At 33.3% G+C, this 25,963-nt stretch overlaps 1 protein-coding gene and 1 long non-coding RNA gene across 3 annotated transcripts in view; both read left to right on the top strand.

Moving 5' to 3' along the window:
- The window catches only part of LOC126888143 (1-acyl-sn-glycerol-3-phosphate acyltransferase delta-like), a 491,980-nt gene that overhangs the window by 26,374 nt on the left and 439,643 nt on the right, over positions 1–25,963 (top strand). For both annotated transcript variants that reach the window (XM_050656146.1, XM_050656147.1), the window contains exon 2: positions 3,195–3,533. In XM_050656146.1, the coding sequence (XP_050512103.1) occupies positions 3,195–3,533 (339 nt within the window). The remainder of the gene's footprint in view (positions 1–3,194; positions 3,534–25,963) is intronic.
- On the top strand, positions 22,474–25,471 carry LOC126888147 (uncharacterized). The gene is made up of 3 exons (XR_007699422.1): positions 22,474–22,890; positions 23,443–23,600; positions 24,905–25,471. It is a non-coding gene; the product is annotated as an uncharacterized LOC126888147 (long non-coding RNA).

The raw sequence follows: 25,963 nt of genomic DNA, 5'->3' as shown, positions 1-25,963 counted from the left end.
CCTCGATAATTCTGACAATCAGCCATATTTCCTTTTTTGTGAATAGGACACAGTATTGCTTCTGTCCATTCCTCAGGTAGTATTTCTTGTTCCCATATATTATTAATTAGTTTATGGATTTTATCTACTAACTGATTTCCTCCAAATTTAATAATTTCAGCCGTTATGCCGTCGCTTCCTGGGCTTTTGTTCATTTTTAATTTATCGATGATATTCTGAATTTCGCTTATAGTCGGAGCCTGCTCTTCACTCTGTTGATTTTGTATTTCATTTACTGTATCCTCTGTTTCCTCGTTATTATCGTCTGTCTCTTCAGGTCCATTTAGAAGCTCATCAAAGTACTGCTTCCAGCGTTCTAGTATCTCTGGTTCACCCATAATCATTTCTCCATTTTTGTCTTTATAATGTACAGTTTTCGGTTGGAGCCCTCGTTTCTCATTTTTTATCCCTTGGTACAGGTTCCTAATTTGATTATTTTTGTAGCTTTCCTCTATATTTTTCAGTTTAGCTTCATAATGTTTCCTTTTTTTCTCGTAGTATTTTTTTGGTTCTATTTCATTGTTTAGTGTAATTTTCCTGTGCTTCTCTTGTTCCTTGAGTTATCATTTTTAATCGTAGCTTGGCCCGTTCTTCCAATGATTGTTCACCTTCTTCATCAAACCATTCTTTTTGTTTTTTCTTTGTGTTGTTATTGGTGCTGGAAATATTTGCTGCTTCTTTAATTACATCTTTTAATGTTCCCTACATGCATTCTACATTCCTTTCATCCACTATGCTCTCTAATTTGTTGTTAATATTTTGTCCATACAACGTTTGCTCACATTCTGTCTGTAATCTGATTGGTTTGTTTCTTTAGTATTTTAATCTCTTTTTGTTTCGAAGAGTTGGTACTAATATGGATGAAACAATTATTGTTTCATCCATATTCCGACCAAATAGTGGTCTGAGTCTATATCGGGTCCTCTATATGTTCTCACCTTTGTTATGCAGTGTTCTTCGTTTTTCTCAATTAAAACATGGTCGATCTGGTTGACTGTACGGCCGTCTGGAGATTTCCATGTTCCCTTATAAATGTCCTTTCGTTGGTGGTACGTACTTTTTATTATAAGTCCCTTTTCTTTGGCAAAATCTACCAGGAAATATCCATTTTCGTTAGTCTCTGGATGTAAACTGTGCTTGCCAATAGTGGGCATTAATATTTCTTCTCTGCCTATTTTGGCATTAGCGTCTCCTAGAATGATCTTCATATCATACCTGGGTATAGCCTCATATACTTCATCTAATTTGCTATAAAATTGCTCTTTCAGATCTATTCCCTTTTCCTCCGAGGGTGCGTGTATATTAACAAATGTTATTTTTTGGTATTTACCTTTTAATCTGAGAGTGCACAACCTGTCCGTAATTGCTTTAAAGTCTGAAACAAATTCTTTCAATTTTTTTACTTATTATAAAACCTGTACCCAGCAATCTGTTACTACCTCCGTTATTGAAAAATATATAGTCGTCTATTTCCTGGCTACCCTGCCCCAATTGTTTTGTCTCTTGTAGAGCTACTAGATCAAACTTACATTTCCTAACTTCGTTTATTAAATGCTTCAGCTTTCCTTCCTGATAGGATCCAATTATATTCCAAGTTGCTGCTTTTACCATTTCTTCTGTTATTTTATTAATTTGTTTTTTGCTTTCCTTTTTTCGTGTCCGAGTTCCCTGCGGTGTCGTCTTTGTCGATTCATCTTCGTCTGCATCTGATTCTAGTTTTTTGAGATGTCTTCTTTTATTTTTTCCAATTGTCCGCTTTCTTTGTTCCATTTCCATAGTTCATTGTTTACTATTAATCTCTGGTACCCTATTTTTGTGATTTTTCCTTTGTTTCGCTGCTCTCTAGCCATTATTATAATTTTGCCATTTACATATATTTTGTCCCTTAGCTGGTTAAGCTTCATTTTATTTTGCATTACTTTTGACTTTTCATATTTATTATCCAACTCTACTAGACATGTTGTATCTCCCAGCTTTCTTGCATCGTTTACCCTTACTTTAACTCCCATTTCCTTGTCTATGAAACTTTCTACTTTATTCTTTAGTATATTGGGATTGTCCGTGTCAATTGGAAGTCCTTGAATCACAATGTTTCTTTTTCGTTTTTCTCCTTCTAATTTTTGTAATCTTATATTCGTATTACTTAATTGGTTTTGCAGCTGATTTATCTCTTTAATCGCTTTTCGTTAGCTAGTTTTAGTTCTCCCATTTCTCTTCTATACTCCTTTTGTTCTTCTTTGAGCTCTTTTAGTTCTTTAGTTAGCATATTCATGGTTTCCGCCTGCTTTTTCTGTTGATTTTTTATTTCCTTGGTATCCTCAGCCAGTCCTTTTAGCAAATCCATCATTTGGGTTTGAATCATCCCGTTTTTTTTGGTGATCTATAGATTTTTTTGGAATTTTTGAATACATCATCCCAAGTTTCTGCTTTTCTTTTTCCTCCCTCTGAATACGTATCATCCGAGTCTGTCATATTTATAAGATTTCACTTTTCTTGATGTTGCCCTAGTTTTGCGAGAATATTCTTTGCACCGCGATAGGGGTTGATATCCAGTTCATCCCTTCAGAAATATCCACCCCTCTGAGTGCAATTAGCTTCTCTCTAAACTTTATTTAGTTACGCTTTCCAAAGATTATGCGCTTTAATTGAGGTTTGGCAACACCGCTTTATATTTGAACCGGACTTCAGCTGTAGAACTAGCTGTTTTATTTATCTTATCAATATAACCTTACTTGTTTTTCTTATTGTCAGTATTGTTTTTAACGCCGAATATCACTTTTTCGCAGTGGATTTACACTTATTTTATTGTCCTTCACTTTATAATCACCTGGTACTGCCAGTTATAACTTGCCTATAACAGACAATATTTTTTTACATTAGTTGTTTTAATTCGAAGAACGCAACATGAAATTATTAAGCACAACTCATTCAGTAAGTCGATTTTTTTGCTCGCAAGTGTATAAACAAAAATTAACGTTTTGTCCATACGAAAAGTACTATTGTTATGAATGCGTTACCACTATCAAATATTTTTAACTTGATATATATGCAATTTAAAAAGGCATAACATAATCTTCTATAGTTGCGATTTTCCAATTTACTCTATATTAGCCACAATATGTATATGTATGTATTAAATGATATTCTTATTCCAGCTACTACTCTTTCCAGAAGGTACTCGCTTTACTAAGAAAAAACATGAAGCATCTGTCGAATTTGCTGCCAAACATAATTTACCACTACTAAAGCACCATCTGTTGCCCCGAACAAAAGGGTTCATAGCTAGTCTCCCATCAATGAAAGGCAAAGTGCCTGCTATTTACAATATTGAAGTTGCGTTTAGAGAAGATGCCCCATATAAACCGACCATTACTACTATGTTACTAGGAAAGCCGACAACCGCCCATATTTACTTCCAAAGAATACCGCTGGAGGAAGTGCCTGATAATTCCGCAGCTCAGGAGTCATTTTTAAGAGATATATTTATAGAGAAAGTAAGTATCAAAGTATAACTCTTTATGTGTTTCGTAGTCTTAGGATAAGGATGTAAGGGTAATTAATTTTGATAAACTTTTGTGGTATGGTATGGGACGATAGCAACGATTTTACCTGAGGTGAGTTCAACTGAGGAGGGCACAAATACGCCGCACTAACTCTCTCTCTATTTACATTCCTGACTCCCCCCCCCCCCCAATCCTGCCCTTACTACACTTCACTTTGATAATTATTTTACGTCATTGGATTCGTGTACCGCCTCAGAAATGAATAAGATATTCTAGCCCTAGTCGTCATAAGGTCCAATAGGATCAAAGGAGATACACCCAAGAGTACTAAAATGACACCTAGAGGAACAGTGTATCAGAAGGCAGACAACAATAAGTTAAGGTTTATGAAATGGGTGGATAATAAAGATGTGCAGTTTGTGAGTAACTATGTAGGGAAAGAATTGATTGCTTCGATTGAGAGGTATTCAAAAAAAGCTAAACATAAGATACCCTTGCCCCGTCCAAGAGTAGTAAATGATTACAACGCCCATATGGGCGGTGTTGATGCCGCCCATATGATGATGGCCCTTTATAGGACCAACTGGAACAGCAATAAATGGTATATTAAGGTTTTCATTCAACTCATGCACCTGGTCCTTTTAAATGCATGACTCTTGAGAAAAAGGGAATGAAAAAAACGAAACGAACCTCCTCGACAGATTTTTAAAAAATTAAAAGTGGCAATCGCAGGGACATTATATAATTGCCAATAAATTAGCAATTCCGGTATATGACCGCACGTCAGCACTATCAGAAACCCGGTCACAGCTCATCCGACAGACGATGTTCGCTGCGACGGCTATCATCACATGCCACAGCTACTGATTTTTCGGTACATCTACCGAATACCTGTAAAATCTACCGATCTAACGAAATCTCTATTTTTTCTACCGAAAAATCAAAATTCGCAAGTTTCCAAATTAATCTAGCGAATTCTCTTTTTTTACTGAAAAATCAAAATTATCAGAAAATTTTTTTAGCGGATAGATTTGGCAATAGAATTTAGTAAATTTTTAAGAATCCTTGAATTGCTTGTACTAGCTTGTGACACACTGTGTTCAGCAGATACGGATATCAATTTTATGACCACTTGTCCTTTTATATTATTTAATTTTGGGACTAATACCTACCTACCTAAATAGTGAATACTGTTAAGGATTGTGGCTTATTTTCATATAGAAGATAATTCCAAACTAAAAATAGTATTTATATTAAAATCTTAAAACATGAGAAATTTATATTGCACCTTTTAACTTCATTATTTATACTGAAATCTTCGTATTTCGACATAACTAAAGAACATTAATTCAATTGTTTGAATATTCGACATTTCCCTGAAGACGTACAGCTAATTTTGGTTTGTTTTGTTTTTAAACGATTATAAAGTGTAAAATATAATTTTTCTACGGCCGTGCTAAAAGAGTCACTTTCACGCACGCATTTCGTTTCCGAAAGTTGCACTTTCCCGCAAAGTAAAATACGTTGTAATATGGCATTATAATATATTATAATACATGCAATAAACTAATATTTAGATATTATTTACTAATTTATTTTAAATTTATCTTATTGTGTTCATGTTTTAATGAAATTAGCGCGATAATTCGATAAAATAAAATTATTTTGACATAATATTTAAAAGTCAGATCAATAGATAATTACAATGGTTTTGAATCATTCATGGAAACCAATATCGTCGTCGTGGTAACCCATTATATTGAAAGTTTGGTTTTGACAACCTTGTCAAAGAATTAATTTGTGTATTTTCACTTCTAAATAAAAATTGATATAACTCTATTTTTTGTGGCTTTTTTTCCAAACGTACGGCCCTAGAAAAAATATTGTTCCTAACTCATGCGGAAAGTGTCTTCCCCGCACTCTACTGCTTGCCCGAACTCCGCTATCGCGTCGTTCGGGTCAACGGCAGTCTCATGCGTGAAAGTATCACTTTCCGCACTAGTTAGGAAAATAACTATTAATCTACTCTATCTCATATTATGTATAAGTTTTTAGTTTGTGAAAACTGTCATTATAGATAGCAGTGCGTGAAGGATTTAAAGTGTGCGTGAAGTAAAAATGTATTTTCAATGGGATTTACTTTTTCGCACTGTTTTTGGCACACTTTCATATAATCAAATATCCTTAACTTTCGCGTTGTCATGGTGATGACATTGTCAGCAATAAATTACGACAAAAGTTTTGAAAGTTTGAAAGAAATTAGAATTTTTAAAAAAGTTCTAAAAATTGTAGAATAGAAATGAATTCCAGTGACGAAGAGTTACAGTTTTTTTATTTGTTTATCGTAGATAAAATATTGTATGAAACTGTGCGTGAAGTACTTTTTGCGAACTTACGCGATGTATAGCACTCGCTCCGCTGTCGCTCGTGCTCTAAACATCGCGTGCGTTCGCAAAAAATCATGCTTCACGAACTGTTTCATAAGTAACTATTTTTGCCTATAAAACGTTCTTTGTAGATTTTGGAGAAGTGTTTCAAATAAATATTGAAAATCTTAATAATTTCTAATTTGAAATACCTACATAAACAATTGATCGAGATAATTGCAAAAAACCCTTATTTTTGCAGTAATTTATAAATGTTAATAACTTGTAACTGTTATTTATTATAACAAAATTTTTTAACTTGTTTACAGCTTTCAAATGAGAAAATGTTGTATTTTGAACGCTAAAAGGTACACGTGTAAGTTTTTCTAAAAAGTCTACAACAGGACAAATATGCAGTTTTATTTTATTATTAATAAATTATTTCCTTGTAACAAAACTATGTTGTTGTTTATTTGGGTTTATATGACTGCGGACACTAAATCCATTCGCCAATTTTACTATTTTTGATTTTATTAGTAATTTTTTCGTATCTTATCCTAAAACTAATACTAATATTAATCTCTAATAAACAATTCTACTAATAAATATTTTTTTTAAATAATTTTTTATGTTATATTTTTTTTATTTTTTTTTTCTAAATGATGTTCTCAGAGTTCCATAGCAAAAACTGCAACATTCTTCTTTAGCCCTCTACTTAATTCGAAAGCTTTTTACTATGGACTGTAAGTTCGTCATTCATTTTTATTTACATATTTTTTTTATTATATTTTTTTATTATATATTTTTTTTTCTATTATTTTTTTATATTTTTTTTATAAGTATGTATATATTTTTTTATATTTTTTTTATATATTTTTTTCATTTCTTTTTTCTTTTAATATATAACAATTTACAAGAAATACTTACTCTATATTTTACAATTACAATTTGTTTAATATCTAAAATATGCTTATACAATAGTCGGTATACCAACTCATTATTTTCTAATGTTAATAAATAATTTAAATTAATGGGATGGTGGACATCAGTCAAAGAATACAGTGAATTTAAAAACATATTAACTTTATTAGAAATAAGAGAACAGGTCAAAATTTTGTGTTGTAGGTTACCAAACTGACCACAAATACATTGAGGGCTGTCAGCTATATTAAGTTTAAATATATATGATGGTGTAAGACAGTGGTTAAATCGCATTCTGCATATGGTTCTAGTCATATCCTTTGTCGACTCCATTTTAGAAAACCAAGGTTTATCTGTTACATAGTTTCTGATTGATCTGTAGTGGTTTCGGTTTCCTGTATTTATGTTCTCATCAATATACCTTTCTTTCCATTCTTTCTTAAGCTCCTTGGATAAATCTGATTCAATATCTCCAGACGTACAAAGATAATGTGTTAATACTCCTTTTGTCACCGCTTTTTTAGCCAATTCATCTACCATTTCATTTCCAGTTATTCCACAGTGGCTTTTAACCCATGCTAACTTAACAGACTTTCTTTGTTGCTGAAGTTCTTTAATTTTATTTATTATATATAATTCAATGTAGTTCACTTTTGATTTAGGATTTATAGCACTAATTTTACTTAGAGAACTTTTACTGTCACTATAAATTATAAACTTTGAATGATTTATATTAGATAAATATTTTAGTGCTTCCATTATCGCTATTAATTCAGCTGTGTATATACTCATAATATAATTTAGTTTGAACATTTTACTAATTTTATTACTGCTATCCCAATAGGCACACCCCACACCTTCAATATTTTTTGATGCATCTGTATATACCATACAACAATCTTTGAACATTTGTGAACTGTCGGAGATAAACACTAATTTTATTAAAGATAGAGGCAAATTGCTATAGTCCCTTAAAAAGTATACCTGAACTTGTTCCATAGTATTAAAGTCAATATTATAATTTGGGTATAACTTTATAAGTCATATTTATAAAGTTGTTTATCATATATTGTCATTTTTGAATATAAATCTACTATATTTAGAGTTTTCTTTTTTATCCAATATTTTTCTGTCAAGTCTGCTAAAAACAGTTGACGTATTTTGTAAATTAAATTTGCCTTTTTTTCATACAATCTAACTAAAAGGCTGATGCCAAGTTTTTTTCGTCTTGTATCCATCAGTATTTCACAGCATTCAACTTGTAGATTATTTATCGGTGTACTTCTTAGGGCTCCTATACACAATCTAAGGGATTTATTAATGATTTTGTCTATTTTATTTAAATGACACTGTGATGCGTCACTGTATAATATTGATCCGTAGTCGAATATAGCTCTTATATTATTTTTAAATAACAACAAAGAAATATTTGGATCTGCTCCCCAACGTAAGTGTGATACGAATCGAAGAAGGTTTATTCCTCTTTCTGTTTTTTTAATTATATGGTCTATATGTTCTTTCCAGAGAAGCTGTCTATCCAGAGTAATACCCAAATATTTAACATAACTTTGTACTGGATAGGAGATATTGTTTATTAAGATGTGATTAGGTATTTCTTTTCGTTTTCTTGTAAAAATACATAATTTGGTTTTGGAATCAGATATATTTAGTCCATGTAATTCACTCCATATTTTAATATGTTTGTCTCCTTCTTCAATGGATTTGACTGCATTTTCTATTTTAAAGTTTTCTTGATAAATAACTATATCATCTGCAAATTGTAAAATTTTTGTTGAGTTTAAATTTTTTTCTATATCAGAAGTGTAAGTTAAATATAACAAAGGGCTTAATATTCCTCCTTGAGGTAAATCACCCATCGCTAGTCTTGGACCAAATGTGTTATTATTTACCGATATATAAATTTTTCTACAGTCATACAATTTTATTATTTTTTGACAGAAACATTCTGGCAGACCTATTTGTATCATTTTGTTATATAGTATATTTAAATTAACGTTGTCGTATGCTGTTTCAACATCTAATAAAAGAGCTATTACTGAAGAATTTTTCGTAAGCGCTAAATTTATATCTGTTAACAAATGGCTCACTGCTTCCACAGTAGAATGATTTTTTCTAGCCAACTTTCGAGCCTAAGTTTTATCATTCTTTCCAGTGTTTTTGTTATGCACAAGCTCAATGAAATACCTCTATAAGATTCTGCTGAATCAGGATTCCGATTTGTTTTGAGAATAGGAATCACCCGGTACTCTCTCCAGTTATCTGGAATATCTTCTGATATCCATATTTGATTAAAAAATTTTAATAGTGTTTCTTTTCCTTTTTGATGTAAATTGGCCAACATAATATAATGTACATTATCTATACCTGGAGAAGTATTTTTCTTATTCCTAAGGCTTATCTGTAATTCACAGAAACTAAATGGAACTGAAAGTGGATGCTTAGAGTTTTTCCTTTCCATTACATTAATTTTTGAAAATATATTATCTGGGCATAATTTTCTTAAAAACTCCTCAACCCATTCTCCTTCCGTCACTGGATTTACTTGTGGTTTAAAAATGTTTTGTAATCGTTTGGCTTGATTCCACATATCTTTAATTGGTGTATTTTTGTTTAAAGTTTTACAAAAATTTCTCCATGCATTACGCTTACTCTCTAATACAACTTTTTTGGTTTTCGCTACACATTTATTATAATTTATATAATTTTGTATATTAGACTGTAGTTTAAACTTGCGTAAAGCTAGTTTTTGTTCTTCTATTACCTTTTTACAATTTTCATTCCACCAAGTGAAAAGTAGGACTGTTGTAAAATTTCATTAATTTTTTCAAAAGGATGGCTACTCCACCATATCCATCATCTCTATTGTTCGAAACTCTCACAAAATATTCACAAAATTCAAAGAAGTACGTTCCTTATTTATATTATTGTACATATGCGGCATTTCCCATCTCTAGTGACGTCAAAAATATGATTCTGTCACGTAAAGCAAAAACCCAAAAACGTCAAAGTGACAATATAAAAAAAATTCATCTCCCGTAATTAGCAGATCATCTCGTTCAAGAACGAAATTAGAAAAATAACCCCAAAAGAGACAAATATTTGTGTTTCTCTCCACATAATAATATAAAGGATAATTAAATAGAAGATACAAATACCCAGAGTCTCTCCCGTTAAGTATTTAGTAATCGTAAATTTGGTCATCTGATTCGTAGCAAAATTTGAGTGGAAATTCTCGTCATACCTAGGCAAGTGGTATTAAGTTGGAGGTAAGGACATTATTTATATTTATGAGCTCATAATATAAAGACATATCGGTCAACGGACTATTTTAGTGCGCGGAACATTTATGTAAGTTTAGATACAATACCGTAGTTTTTCTCGTAGTTTTCGTTCGGACATTTTCATTAGATTTAGTTTATAAAATCTGTCATTTTTGTTTACTGTTCAAAATTATTTATTTTTAGGTACATATTATTTTATTTATACGTATATATCTTCTTCTTTTTCATACAGAGGAAGAATTATTTATATATGTGTATATTTTTCACTTCTCTTTAATTTCATTGTTTCTTCTTCTTCAGGTGCCGTCCTCGTTCCGAAGTTTGGCTATCATCAAGGCTATGCGTATTTTTGATACCGTAGATCTAAATAATTGGCAGCTGCTGCACTTGTACCAATCTCTTAAATTCTTCAACCATGAATGTTTTCTTCTGCCAATGGATCTTTTACCTATTATTTTTCCCTGAATAATTAATTGTAGTAGCTGGTACTTTTGTCCCCTCATTATATGTCCCAAGTATTGCAGTTTGCGCTTTTTAATAGTAAGCGCAAGTTCTTTTTCTTTCTGCATCCTTCGCAACACTTCCATGTTTGTCTCTCTCTCTGTCCACGATATTCTCAGTATCCTGCGGTACATCCACATCTCGAATGCTTCTATTTTCCTTGTATCGATCTTTTTCAGTGTCCAAGCTTCCATTCCATAGAAAAGAACTGACAGCACGTAACATCTCATCAGGCGAATTTTAAGATTTAAACTTAGCTCTCTTCCGCATAAAACTGTTTTCATTTTGGTAAAAGTAGCTCTAGCTTTTTCTATTCTGATCTTGATTTCTTCAGAGTTGTCGTTGTTTTCATTAATCACAGTTCCCAGGTAATTATATTTTCTAACACGCTCAATTCTTTGATCATGTACGGTTATGTCAGAAAAATTTTGTGGAGATTTCGACACCATCATTATTTTTGTTTTTTTGATGTTAAGTGATAAACCGAACTTTTCGCTGCACTCTACTATTCTGTTTATCAGTGTTTGGAGATCTTCCGGGGTTTCTGCTATTAATACTGTGTCATCAGCGTATCTCAAATTGTTTATTAAAGTGCCATTTATTTTAACTCCTATATCTTGGTCAGCAAGGGCTCTGTTTATAATATCTTCTGAATATAAGTTAAACAAGGTTGGTGAAAGTATGCATCCCTGCCTTACGCCTTTTTTGATCTCGAGTTCCTCGGTTGTTTCCCGTTCTACTCTTATATTCGCCTTCTGGTTATAGTAAATATTGAAAATAATTCTGAGGTCCCTTTTATCCAAGTTTTTCTCTACCAACAGTCTCATCAGGTGTTCGTGGCGAACTTTATCGAACGCCTTGTTGTAGTCAGTAAAGCACATATATATATCCTGGTTAACATCCAGGCATCTTTGGCACATGATATTAAGTGCAAATAGTGCTTCCCTTGTTCCAAGCCCGTTTCGAAACCCGAACTGAGTATCACTGATGTCAGCGTCTAGTTTTTTGTGAATTCTTGTATGTATCACTTTAAGAAATACTTTTAGTGTGTGTCCCATTAAGCTTATTGTGCGATGGTCGGTGCACAGTTTTGCGTTTGTTTTCTTTGGAATAGTCACAAAAGTTGACAGAAGCCATTCCTTAGGTATTTCTCCCGTTTTATAAATGCAGTTAAAGAGGTCAACCAAAACATTTACTGTTTCATCTTCCACAAGCTTAAGAAGTTCCGATGGAAGTCCATCTGGACCCGGTGATTTGCCATTTTTCATTGTTTTTATAGCATATAGTATTTCTTCTTTAGAGATTTTTGGTCCTTCCTCACCTTGTATGTTACCAATATCATGATCCTCTCTTTCATCGGCAAAGAGTTCTTCTATATAATTCTTCCAGGTCGTAAGCTTTTCTTGTAGGTCAGTTATTATTTGTCCATTTGCGTTGTATAGCACATTGGGATGCTTCCTTTTTTGTATACCTGCCAATTCTTTTACCTTTTTATGTAGGTTAAACGTATCATGTTTTAATTGCAGTTCTTCAATTTCTTCACATTTTCTTTTGTAAAAGATTTCTTTCGCTGACCTTATTTCATCTCTAATTTGCTTGTGTATCTCGTTGTATTTTTGTTTGCATTTTCCCTTAAACTGTCTTCGTTCCTCCATGAGACTTAAAATTTTCTCTGTCATCCATTCTTGTCTTTTTGTCGTATTTCCTCTGCTAAGGATATTCTGAGCGGGTTTTATTAGGGCTTCTTTTAAGTTTTGCCACTTGTTTTCCACGTGCGTGGTTGGTTCCTTTGTAGACAACATTCTTAGGTTACCATTTATCTGTTGCTTTAATTCTTCTTTGATTTTTGAGTTCTGTAAGCGGCTGGTATCTATGTAATCTGGTTTTACCCTTTGTGAAGGTTTCTTAAGTTTAATGCTTACACGCGCTATCAAGGGATTGTGGTCCGAGGAAACATCTGCGCCTGGGTACGCCTTAACCGATTTTATGCCGTTTTTGTATCTTTCATTTATCAACAAAAAGTCTATTTGATTCCTAACTATTTTCTGTGCGTTATGTTGAGGTGATGTCCACGTATAAAGCCTTCTTTTGGGGAGTTTAAAAAATGTGTTTGAAATAATCATATCGTTTTCTTGGCAGAACTGTAACATTCGGTCTCCTCTCTCGTTCCTTAACCCGAGACCATAATTTCCTACATATTTGCCGCTTTTTCCTTCCCCAATTTTGGAATTAAAATCACCAAGGATAATTGTGACGTCTCTTGCCTTTATAGATTTTAGAACATGGTTAATTTGTTCATAGAATTCCTCAACCTCTTCATCTGATTTTTCTGCAGTAGGAGCATAAACCTGTATGATATTAAGATTTACAGTTTTTGTATGAAGTTGAAGGAATATTACTCTATCAGACACTGGTGTAAAGTTAATAACAGACTGCATCATTTTTTTTGATACAACAATTGCTACTCCATATCTGTGGTGTGGGTCATTATTTCCTGAAAAATATATCATTCCGTTGTTTGTCGCGAAGCTGCCTGAACTCGACCACCTTGTATCGCTGATACCTAAAATATCGATATTTAACCTTTGCATCTCTTGTATAATATTGTTCATTTTTCCAGGTTCATACATACTTCTGACGTTCCACGTACCAATATTTATTGCATCTTTAAAACAGGGATTTCGCCGGGTTACGACCTGAGAGGCCCTGTTGTCATGAGAATTACCTCTCCTGCCGGATCTTGTTTTCCGATGTCCATGATCAGTACCAGAATTTATTGTACGTTGTACAGCCATGATGATTGTACTAGAGATATCCAATTTGATCTTTAATACAGTGGTTTCTCCTTGCCTTCTGTATCCTTATGCCGTTGGTCATTTACTTGATTCATTCGCCTTTGGTGCCAATTTCTTAGCGCCAGGACAAAAGAGTGCCCTTCCACTTACCAACTCATCCGCCCGAAGCCGTTGGTCAGTAAGTGTGGGATTGCTTATACCGGCAATCGCTCGGTGGAGTTTTCGCCATATCTGACTACCCTCACTTAGTTTAGCCTGCAGACCAATGCAGTTGCCCGGGGTGTGGCACGTGGAGCCATAAGTGAGAGTTAGTTGTCTTATGAGGACCAGTTATCAAGAACCATCTCCCGTCTATGACGCTCGATGTGGTCGTTCCGATAAAAGGTGCTACCTCTATAACACAACTTTACACCCCTTCATTGTTTGATTTAGAATAAATGTGTTAAATTCTTATCTTATCATAATTCATTGCTCTAAATTTATCCCTTTTGGAAGCAGTCTCGCTGGTACTTTTAGTGGTATCAGCTAATTACCTTTCTCAGCGAACCAGCACCTATAGAACCTGAGATTGGAACAATTTCATTAAAGTGGGGTCTATTTACCAGCCTCATAACATGGTCCTTCGAGCCGGATCTGAATAGATATTGGTGATTTGCTTATTTTGCTATTAATTTAACTCATTAAAGGTCATATTAATTTTCTCTCTCATTTTATTAAGTTTCTTTGTTTCTCTTATTATAAATTAACACATTTATTCTAAAGAAGGTACTTCTCTGAACTTTAAGAAAGGATATTAAAACGGCCAAGGAAAATTGCAAATCCGCGAAAGCGTCTATGACCAGAATTCAGAAATGGGTTAATAGTAAATTAAACTCGGAAACTAATTTATTCATTGTAGAAAATAAAATGTCACTGTTAAAAGATGCCTTTGATAAATTTTCGGTAAATCAAGATATAATAGATTTAGCTACACCTGACACACAAGAACCTGTGGACAGGTCCCTTCAGGAGGATTTGTTTTCTGAGTTATCAGCTCGTCTAGCTGAGAAGATGAATCCTCAGAAGCACAGAGCCGTAATAGATTCAACTCAAGTACTAGTCAATAATAAGACAAGTACGGCACCTAGTGTAAAGTTACCCAATATTTCTATTCAATATTTCTCTGGTGACCCTAGTCAATGGTCAAATTTTTTCGATTTATTTTCTGCCCTTATTATAAATAATAATGAAATTACCGATGTACAACGATTTATTTATTTAAAGTCATATCTTAAAGGTGAAGCTCTCAAAATGATTAATAATATAACAGTTTCGAATGATAACTTTCATATAGCTTTAAAAACTTTGAAAGATAGATATTCAAATAAATATAATATTATAAAAGCATTATTAAACGAATTACTCGATATTAAGTCTCTTAATAGTAATGCAAGCCATATTCATGTACGCGAATTTTATATTCAGATAAAAAATACGTTGCAAGCTATAAATAATTTAACTCTCTCTGACTCTGAATTATTGCAATTGATTTTGATTAATTTTATTGATAGACATTTAGACTTTGGTACACGTAGGTTTATAGAATTTGAAAGAAAAGGCGAAAAAATAGACTCTCTTGATGAATACCTTAACTTTATAGATAAAAGATGTTCTCACCTAGAGAATCTAAACGTTAAAGAAAGGAATAAATCTCATTATAGAAAGGAGGAAACACAGGCCTCGTTTCATACAACGGTGGTAAATCGTAAAGCTAGTCCATCTTCGGGATATGTCAATAAATGCTCATTTTGCAATAATACGGGTCACAAAATTTACGCTTGTCACGCATATCAAGCACTCTCAATTCAAGATAGGTTGTCTTTTGTGAAACGATCGAAGCTTTGTATAAATTATTGTCTAGGACATTCTCATCTAATTGCTAATTGTACTTCGTCTCAGTTATGTGCTTTATGTCATAAAAAACATCATTCGTCCCTGCACCATTCGTCCAACAGTGAAGGCAACAGGAATATGGGAAGTAGAAGAGGCTTCGCTGATGCATCCAGAGGACAATCTCCTACAGTTTCAGCTGACAGTCAGGTACAACGGAGTGCTACTATTTTAAATGACAATAGAGAAAATGATATTTCTCGAGCAGCGCTAGCTGTTAGCAGACCTCTAGTACAAAAGGGCTCTATTCTATTGGCCACATGTAAAGTAAAAATAGCAGATGCATTTGGCAATTATATCTCGTGTAAAATGCTGATCGATACGGCTAGTCAGCTATCCTTGATAAAGAGTAGCTTAGTAGAAAGACTAGGTTTTCAAACGTACGCAAACACAACTAGTGTTCTAGGAGTAGGGTCTCGGGTAGCTAAATCAACAGAAATGGTTGATCTCGTAGTTTATTCAAGTAATACAAAGAATAGTTTAAATATTAATTGTGCAGTATTAGAAAATATCACTTGTGAGTTACCTCAGGTAGAGATTGATATGTCCAAGCTCAATATCACTCTCGACTATAGATTAGCTGATGATGAGTTTCACGTTAGGTCAGAAATTTCTATTCTCCTCGGCGCAGATTTCTGTTATAAACTTTTCTCGGATGGCATATTTCACCTAGGTAAAGGACTCCCGACTCTTCAAAATACCTTGTTCGGTTGGATTGTTGGTGGTTCAGTTGATAGAAAATATCATCGCCACAAGGATTCTACTAATCCTCGAAATTTGGGTCTAGTGAGATATGCATCTTGTGAAGAACAGGACCGACATGTATCGTTGCTAGTGTCAGAGGGAAATAATGAAAGCCTTAACACTCTCGTGGAAAGATTTTGGAAGGCTGAAGAAATACCGATAATCCATACACCCGGGTCTGAAGCTGAAATGGCTGAGCGGATATTTAAAGAAACAACCAAGATATTGCCGGATGGCAGGTATCAAATCTCTATACCCTTTAGTTCTCAAAATGCGACGTCTAAACTAGGCGACTCTTATAGAATTGCGCAGAAAAGGTTTTTAAATGTTGAAAAAAGGCTGATTGCTAATCCCGAAGTATTTGCCCAATACCATTCTATTATAAATGATCATTTGAAGGTAGGAATTTCACAGATAGTCAAAGATCCTCATCCCGTGGTAGGTAAAGATCAACACTTCATTCCTCATTTTAATGTTTCGAAACAGAAAGCGGACGGTAGTATAGGTATTCGTGTGGTTTACGATGGTTCTTGTCCTACTTCTAACGGCATTGCTTTAAATGAAGTAATGTTAAATGGTGGCAATTTGCAGCCGTCATTGTTTTCAATTATATGTCGTTTCAGGATGTTTAAGTACGTTCTTACTGCCGATTTAAGTAACATGTATATGAACATTGCCATTGATCCCACACAACACGCATTATTGCGCATAATATGGCGCAATGATACCTCGGACCCATTGCAGATAATTGAGTATAAAAGGTTGTTATATGGGTTAAAATGCAGTTCATACATTAGTCAAAGAGTTTTAAAAGATATAGCGGACAATGCCCATGAAATGCCCTTTGCTACCAATGCAATTCTAAATCAGACATACATAGACGATATTTTAGCCGGTACCCAAACGTTAAATGACATGCAAGTGTTGTATGAACAATTGTCTACTGTTCTGAATGCAGCTTGTTTTTCTCTTCATAAGTTTAACTCAAATTCATCAGAGTTCTTGATGTCTAACAATCTGGTAGCTCGCGATAATGTAGAAATTCACACTAACGAATCTCAAAATAGTAAAGTGTTAGGACTGCATTGGAATCCGCAAGAAGATAGTTTTTATTTTTCTAGTCCTCGTCATCTAATTGAAGGTAAGCTTACTAAACGTCGCATATTGTCAATAGTAAGTCAGTGTTTTGATCCAATAGGCATCATTAACCCATTCGTTTTAAAGGGAAAGCTGTTAATGCAAAAATTGTGGAAACTGAAAATTGGATGGGATGACGTCATCACGGACGATTCCATCATTAAGGAGTGGTTAAGGTTGGTCAATGGCTTTGAATCATTGAATATGTGTAGAATTCCGAGATGGTATTTTCATGAACAGTTAATACGAGAACAGGAGCTTCATATTTTCTCAGACGCCAGCAAGGATGCTTATAGTACATGTGCTTATATAAGATCCCTTTATCTAGATGGATCAGTCTCGTCAAGTTTGGTCGCAGCAAAATCTCGGGTAGCTCCTTTAAAGGAAATTACAATTCCTCGATTAGAATTAGCAGGACTAGTGTTAGCTGCTAGGTTATTTGCAACTCTAAAACTGATTTTTGAGAACGGCTTATCCTTTAGCTCATATCACATATATTCAGACAGCATGATAGTATTAAGTTGGTTAGCCAGTGATTCGTCTAAATGGAAACAGTATGTTGCGAATAGGGTAGCATTAATTAAGGAATTGACTCCAGAGGTACATTTTCATCATGTACCAGGCCCATGCAATCCCGCGGATATAAATTCTCGAGGTTCCTTTCCTCAGGAACTGTCAAATAATTCTCTGTGGTTTTATGGTCCTTCTTTCTTACAAGAAAGGATTATTGACTACTCAAATTTAAAATTAATCTTACTAGACTCGTTACCGGAAGAAAAAACGGAACATTCTCGTTCACATCACGTCGCAATAGACGATGTGCTAGACTGGGTTGAATTTTTCTCGCGATTTTCTGAATATGAAAGACTAGTTAAGGCCGTTAGCTATGTATTTCGGTTCGTTCATAATGCTCGTTTCAAGGGAAGTAATAGTCGCTTGCAGTCAGGCAAGGTAGTAACCGCGGATGAACGACTAAATGCAGAAAATTTTATCGTTAAAAGTCTCCAAAGAAAATATTTCAAAGCTGAATACAAGGTTCTTTTAGACAATAGCACAAGAAGCTCGTCACGTATTTGGTCTCTATCTCCCTTCATCGATAATTCACGTGGACTTATATTGGTAGGTGGTCGGTTAAGCTCGTCTGAGCTGTCCTTTAACCATAAACATCCAGTTTTGTTGCCAAAGGACGACCACACAGTCTCGCTTTTAATAAATTCTGTGCATATATCACTCGGACACGCTGGAATTCAAGCTACTCTAGCTAATATTCGGCAACGGTTTTGGGTAATAAACGGTTTAAATGAGGTCAAAAAGGTTATTCACCGATGTATCCTTTGTCATAGATTTCGAGCAAAATTTGCTACTCAAATGATGGCCGATATGCACAAGGACCGAGTTCAAATTTGTAGACCATTTTCTAAAGTTAGTGTTGACTATGCCGGTTACTTTTTGCTAAAAACCTCTAAGTTACGAAAGGCCGCTACTGAAAAGTGCTATATCGCCGTATTTGTTTGTATGGTGACAAAGGCTACACATCTCGAGGTTGTTACCAGCTTGTCAACCGATGCCTATCTAATGGCATTGAAAATGTTTATAGCACGTAGGGGCAATCCTGCCCTTATATGGAGTGATAATGGTACAAATTTTTCTGGTGCAAATAACAGATTCGTTGAATTGCACCACTTTTTTGCAAATAATGCAAACTCTAATTGCATCTTGGATTTCTGTGCAACAAATAGAATAGAATTTAAATTTATAGTACCTAAGGCACCACATTGGGCAGGTCTTCAAGAAGCCGCCGTAAAAAGCACGAAACGGCATTTATACCGAATAATGAAAAATCTCACAGTTACATATGAAGTTTTCTCTACAATCGTGACCCAAATAGAAGGAATTTTAAATTCGCGTCCTCTCTCCCCACTTTCTGAGGACCCAAATGATTATGGCTGCCTTACCCCTGGGCATTTTCTTATCGGAACTGCATTAACTGCTCATCCGGAAAAAGATCTCTCGCAACATAATTCGAATAGGTTGAATATATATCAGAAAATTTGTCAAGCTCGACAACTCTTTTGGAAAAGGTGGAAATTAGAGTATCTTCATCAACTGCAACATCGACCTAAATGGTGTAAACCTGTTAAAAATATACAGATTAATGATCTAGTTATCTTACGCGACGACGATTCGCCTCCCCTTTGTTGGCCACTTGGACGTGTGATTGAGACATATCCCGGTAAGGATGGATTAGTCCGATCTATTAAAGTTAAAACTTCATCCGGGGAGTATGTTAGGCCCATTACACGTGTTTCACTTCTCCCGATTGATGATTCCAAACTCATGGAAGTTGGAATGCCATAGCCCAGGACATGATAGTCCAGTCATATTAGTGATAGAGGTAATAAGATTCAATTTTAGATTTTAGCATTGTTACACAGTAGTATAAGATTTAGTTTACGGTTACATTCTGATCCATCTGGGATCTGGTCCTTCGAGATTTTTTTTGTTCTTGTTTTTTAGCTTATTAATTTATTTAGACATTTTGACAAGACATCGCCTTGTCAAGGCCGGCCAATATGTTCGAAGCTCTCACAAAATATTCACAAAATTCAAAGAAGTACGTTCCTTATTTATATTATTGTACATATGCGGCATTTCCCATCTCTAGTGACGTCAAAAATATGATTCTGTCACGTAAAGCAAAAACCCAAAAACGTCAAAGTGACAATATAAAAAAAATTCATCTCCCGTAATTAGCAGATCATCTCGTTCAAGAAAGAAATTAGAAAAATAACCCCAAAAGAGACAAATATTTGTGTTTCTCTCCACATAATAATATAAAGGATAATTAAATAGAAGATACAAATACCCAGAGTCTCTCCCGTTAAGTATTTAGTAATCGTAAATTTGGTCATCTGATTCGTAGCAAAATTTGAGTGGAAATTCTCGTCATACCTAGGCAAGTGGTATTAAGTTGGAGGTAAGGACATTATTTATATTTATGAGCTCATAATATAAAGACATATCGGTCAACGGACTATTTTAGTGCGCGGAACATTTATGTAAGTTTAGATACAATACCGTAGTTTTTCTCGTAGTTTTCGTTCGGACATTTTCATTAGATTTAGTTTATAAAATCTGTCATTTTTGTTTACTGTTCATAATTATTTATTTTTAGGTACATATTATTTTATTTATACGTATATATCTTCTTCTTCTTTTTCATACAGAGGAAGAATTATTTATATATGTGTATATTTTTCACTTCTCTTTAATTTCATTGTTTGATTTAGAATAAATGTGTTAAATTCTTATCTTATCATAATTCATTGCTCTAAATTTATCCCTTTTGGAAGCAGTCTCGCTGGTACTTTTAGTGGTATCAGCTAATTACCTTTCTCAGCGAACCAGCACCTATAGAACCTGAGATTGGAACAATTTCATTAAGTGGGGTCTATTTACCAGCCTCATAACATCTATCATTCCTAAAGACATTATAACCAGTAAAGTTAATAAAATTACTTTTTATTATCTATTTTTTATATCTATTTTATTATCATACAAGAATTTTTCTAAATAACCCTTATTTGTTTTAATTGATCTCGCATTCCATTGAAGAAATGAAACGTTAGCCATCACGAGGTAATAGTAATTGTGAAATATTGTTTTTAATAATTCCAACGTTTTTTGATCTAAATTGTGATTAATTTGATTAAATGTTGCTGAAATAAAGTTTACTATTATTTCTCCTATATTATTTTGATTATCGTTTTGTGTTTGTGTTGTGTTAGAATAAATGGGATTATTAAAATTATAACAAGGCTGACTTTGTACTCTTGGTGTTTGCAAAATTTTTCTGCGTGCTTCCATTGTTACTTTATCTACACTACTAGAATCAATACTACTTGATCGTTTTCGTTTAGATATTGTATATTTATTTGAAGTATTTTCTTGGTCTTTACTTACTGTTGAATAATATTTTTTATATTTATTATTAGCTTCATAATATGTTATATTTTCATTATTCATAATTTTTTAATATATTCCTGTTTTTGTCTTTCTGTACAATCTGCTCCCTTGTCAGTAGCGCTGTGTTTTCCTTGGCACAATACACAAAGTAAATTATTCGGATTGGAACAATTAGATTTGTTGTGTTCTTCGCCACATCTTTCACACCTATCTTTTCCTCTACATTGGCACTTATATGCCCAAACACTTTAAACATTGGATTATTCTGAGTGTATAATTTTCCACCTCGTATATCATTTTTTCTATTATTACATTTTTTGGTATAGACTGACCTTTAAAAGTGACAATTACGGTTCCTGTTTTTACATAAATAGTATTACCATTATCTTGAATCACTTTCCGCATAATTCTTTTTTACATGTAATATTTCGAACTTAATTCCAAATCTAGGTTTAATTAATGATAATAAATCATTATCTTCTATCTTTTTATCTACCAATTTTATAACACCTTTCTTTTGAGTAAAAACGTTGGAATATATGCCTCATACTCTTTGTTTTTTAGAATTTCAGAATAAATTAATTTATTAGCACTAGCAAAATTATTTAGTTCTACCTTGATTTTATTTCTACCAACTACTGTAATTTGTGTGATATTATTTTCAATTTCAGGTACTGAACTTAAAATCAAACGGGCCGTGCCGATCCTGTGTAATCGATCAATGTTACCGTTTTTATTTTCTATATGTACTATATAAGGTGCATTATCTCCAAATTGATATTTATGTTTTAATCTTAAGAGGAAACAGTAGCGATCAACAGGTAGCGAAAACGCGTTCCAAGATTGCGGCTGTAATTTTGAATATTTTTTCGAGATATTTGGCACACATATTCGTAATATAATAAAGAATGGCGGTACAGAGCCAAATTTGAAAAATATATTAATATGTGGAAATTACTCTGTAATTAAATACAATATTAAAAAAACGAGCCTGTACCGCCATTAAGAAGAACAGAAAAATACACTTTCTTCAAATAAACTTTTTTATCCGATTCCTAGATTTTGTGTCATTTTGGAACTACTAAAATTTTTTATTTCATTAGTAGTTCCAAAATGACACAAAATCTAGGCATCGGATAAAAAAGTTTATTTGAAGAAAGTGTATTTTTTTGTGCTTCTTAATGGCGGTACAGGCTCGTTTTTTTAAATATTGTATTTAATTACAGAGTAATTTCCACATATTAATATATTTTTCAAATTGGGCTCTGTACCGCCATTCCCTAACAACACACAACATTCCAGGAATGTACTACCAAAGTTCTATCAATATTTGAATGTCCTGGACATTTAGGGAACATTCGGTGATAAGACATTCTGTGAACATACTACCAATGTTGCTAAATGTTCATTTTCAAATTCACGGCGCATGTATTTGTGCATGGTGCTTAGAGAGGGCATCACGTGACTAAAAACGACCAATGACCTCACTTCGGACTTCGGCGCTTCGGCCATCTTGGCATGCATCTTGGCCTTGGCCGTTGGCCACCTTGCCGTGATCGTTGTTTGTTTTTATTTGTGCTTTTTAAGAATATTTTTTTAATTCGGATACTTTTATAACAGTGCATAAAATCAGTTGGAGTAGCAGAAGCAATGTAGATAAAAAATCTGCAGGAATAACGTTTCAAAGGTTAGTACCTATGCAAATATGTAAACAAAGGCATGCCCCTATTTCAGAAAATATCCATTAATTATTTTAATAATTGCGAATAAGCCACAAACTTGCTTATTCCTAACTAAAATAGTAAATAGAGATAATAACAAACGGATTATTTGTGAAATTAAATTTTTTTTGCGTTTTTGCTAATGTATGCCTTTATAAACAGGATGGTAGACCACACACTATAATAGTACCAACTAATGAATACACAGTATGAATAGTATAGTCGGTTCGCTAAACTTAGTCTCAGACACAACTGGCTAGTGATTTTAGTAAATAATTTTGACAATGGTAAAATTGGCAAAAAAATAATAACTAAATAGTAATTTTGGCAAAATTGGCCAAAAACAAAAAAATTACCTACTTAAATCACTAGCCAGTTGTGTCTAGGGAAACGACTATACTAATAAACAATTTCTAAGCTGCTTTTTATAATATTTTGTGAGTTCATTAATCATATTTTTTATTTAAAACTAAAATTTGTTAATAATGCTCAGTAATGCATATATTTTGTATTTTTAGCTTTCCAGAAGATCCTGCGAAGAAGGCATGAAGTATTGATCAGATTTGTTAATAGAGCAGTATGTTCAAAACATTTTTTAGAAAAAGATATTGACAGAACTTCACTTTCAACTGTTCGTTTGAGAGACCGTGCTGTTCCAATAGCTTATATCACATAGGTAATATGCTTAACCCAATTAATAATACAATTACAATATACAGTTGGAAAAATTAAAGAATAGGACTTTTCATTTACAGTCATTTGTTTCGAGCTTCAGTCATATGTCGTATAATCCGTGTTGTATTAATATTATACACAGACTATATAACATATGACAGAAGCTGTCATGTGTCACATATATTAATATATCTACGTCATACGTCTTTGGTTTGTATCATTGGTTATATCAATAACGTATGACGTAGATATATTAATATTATGTGACACATGACAGAAGCTCGAAACAAATGACTGTGAATGAAAAGCCCTATAACCATGAACGATCACATCAATCACTTATTTTTTATTTGCTGTCTTTTTCTATAAATCACAAACGTTTGTTATAGAAAAAGATCATCATCATCATCATCATTGGCTCGACAGCCCTTTCTGGGTCTTGGCCTGTTTCGTCCTTTTTTTCTCCAGTTTTTTATTTTTAAAGTTTTTATATCGTTTTCTATTTGTTCTAAAATAGAAAAAGATAGCAAATACAAAATAAGTGATTGATGTGATCGTTCATGGGTACAGGGCTTTTCATTCACAGTCATTTGTTTCGAGCTTTTGTCATGTGTCACATAATATTAATATATCTACAACATACGTTATTGGTATATACAATAATACAAACCAAAGACATATGACGTAGATATATTAATATTATGTGACACATGACAGAAGCTCGAAACAAATGACAATCGATGAAAAGCCCTATTCTTTCATTTTTCCAACTGTAGATACCGTTGCTCTTCATTATCTACATCAGAGATCTAAGTTGACATTGTTGCCCAATTACAAAAAATTTTTGAATTCATTTTAAGTCTAATATATCACATAATTATTGCGAAGTAGATTATACAAGAAAACAGATTAATATTGAAGGTAAATAAATAAAAACATCAGAAATAGAAAACAAGAATTAAGTTATAATCTTAAGTTAAAGTAAATAATAAAAACAATAAATATAATAAAACAAAATACTTATTTGTTTGTGAAAAAGCTATTTCTTTGTGGCATTTTTGTAATTATTGTAACTATTTTAATGGGGAAATAAGCCACAATTTACTTGAAAAAATAACTTTATTATGGTTTCTACTTCCAGATCGGACGTCGTTGTCAAAATAAAAAATGTTTTATTATTTTCTTTATTAAATATTATTTAATTTATTATTATTATTATTTATGCATATTATTACCTGTAAATATTTCTTCTGATTGTTAATTGTAAAGGATAGAAAAATTACCATTTATTTTATTTTCTTTTAGAATCAGCTGAGATAAGTGGTCTACAAAAAACCAGGAAGGAAATGGAATATGTGGCTATGACAGGCAAAAGAAAGGTTTACAAAGCAAATGTGACACATTTTTTTATAGGAATATCAGTAAATTACATTAAAAGATTTTTTACAATAAAAATGTTTATATTTATCAAGGATGTATTATTTGGTATGGCCACATATCGTCAGTGATGTGACAATACCTTCTATCTGTTTTTTCATAAGATTTGTAAGATAGACTAAAAACTTGTTTGGGCCACCTCCTGTTTTCATATATTTTTTGACTTGTTTTGCAGTAAATTTAACGGGTCTAGGACGTTTCATCGCCGCCGTTTCGATGCCGCCAGTTCGATGTCGATGCCGGCCGATTCATCGCCAGTCAATTAATCGCTATCTGATATATTTCCGAATTTTCGACAGTTACAATTATTAGTTATTTTTAGTATTAATAAGGAATTCTAGGAAATGCGAGATATGACGGCGATGAAATGGACTGGCGATGAACCGGCGGCATCGAAACGGCCGGCGATGAACCGGCGGCATCGAAACGTCCCATTCCGAATTTAACTATCTATTTACTACAAAACAAGTCAGAACTTACGTATGAAAACAGGAGGTGACCTTAAAAATGTTTTTCGTCTCCTGCAAACCTCATGAAAAAAGATATAGGAGGTATTGTCATCACTGACGATATATTTCAGAGAATGTCTAAAAAATATACTGTGAATGTTGAAAGAACGTTCGTAGACATTCATGGAATGTTCCAACAAGACATTTAGTCTAAAAAATATACTGTGAATGTCCAAAGAACATTCATGGAATGTTCCAACATTCATGGAATGTCCCAACAAGACATTCAGTCTAAAACATATACTGTGAATGTCCAAAGAACATTCGTATACATTCATGGAATGTTCCAACAAGACATTCAGTCTAAAACATATACTGTGAATGTCCAAAGAACATTCGTTCCAACAGAACATTCTTAGAATATTTAAAATGCTGACACAGCACTTTCCTGGGACTTTCCAGGGACATTCGTGTGCAT

Source organism: Diabrotica virgifera, chromosome 7, assembly GCF_917563875.1.
Source record: "Diabrotica virgifera virgifera chromosome 7, PGI_DIABVI_V3a".
NCBI classification, from domain to species: domain Eukaryota; kingdom Metazoa; phylum Arthropoda; class Insecta; order Coleoptera; family Chrysomelidae; genus Diabrotica; species Diabrotica virgifera.
The sequence above is the reverse complement of the archived record's forward strand: the minus strand, read 5'-3'. Positions and strand labels throughout refer to the sequence as shown.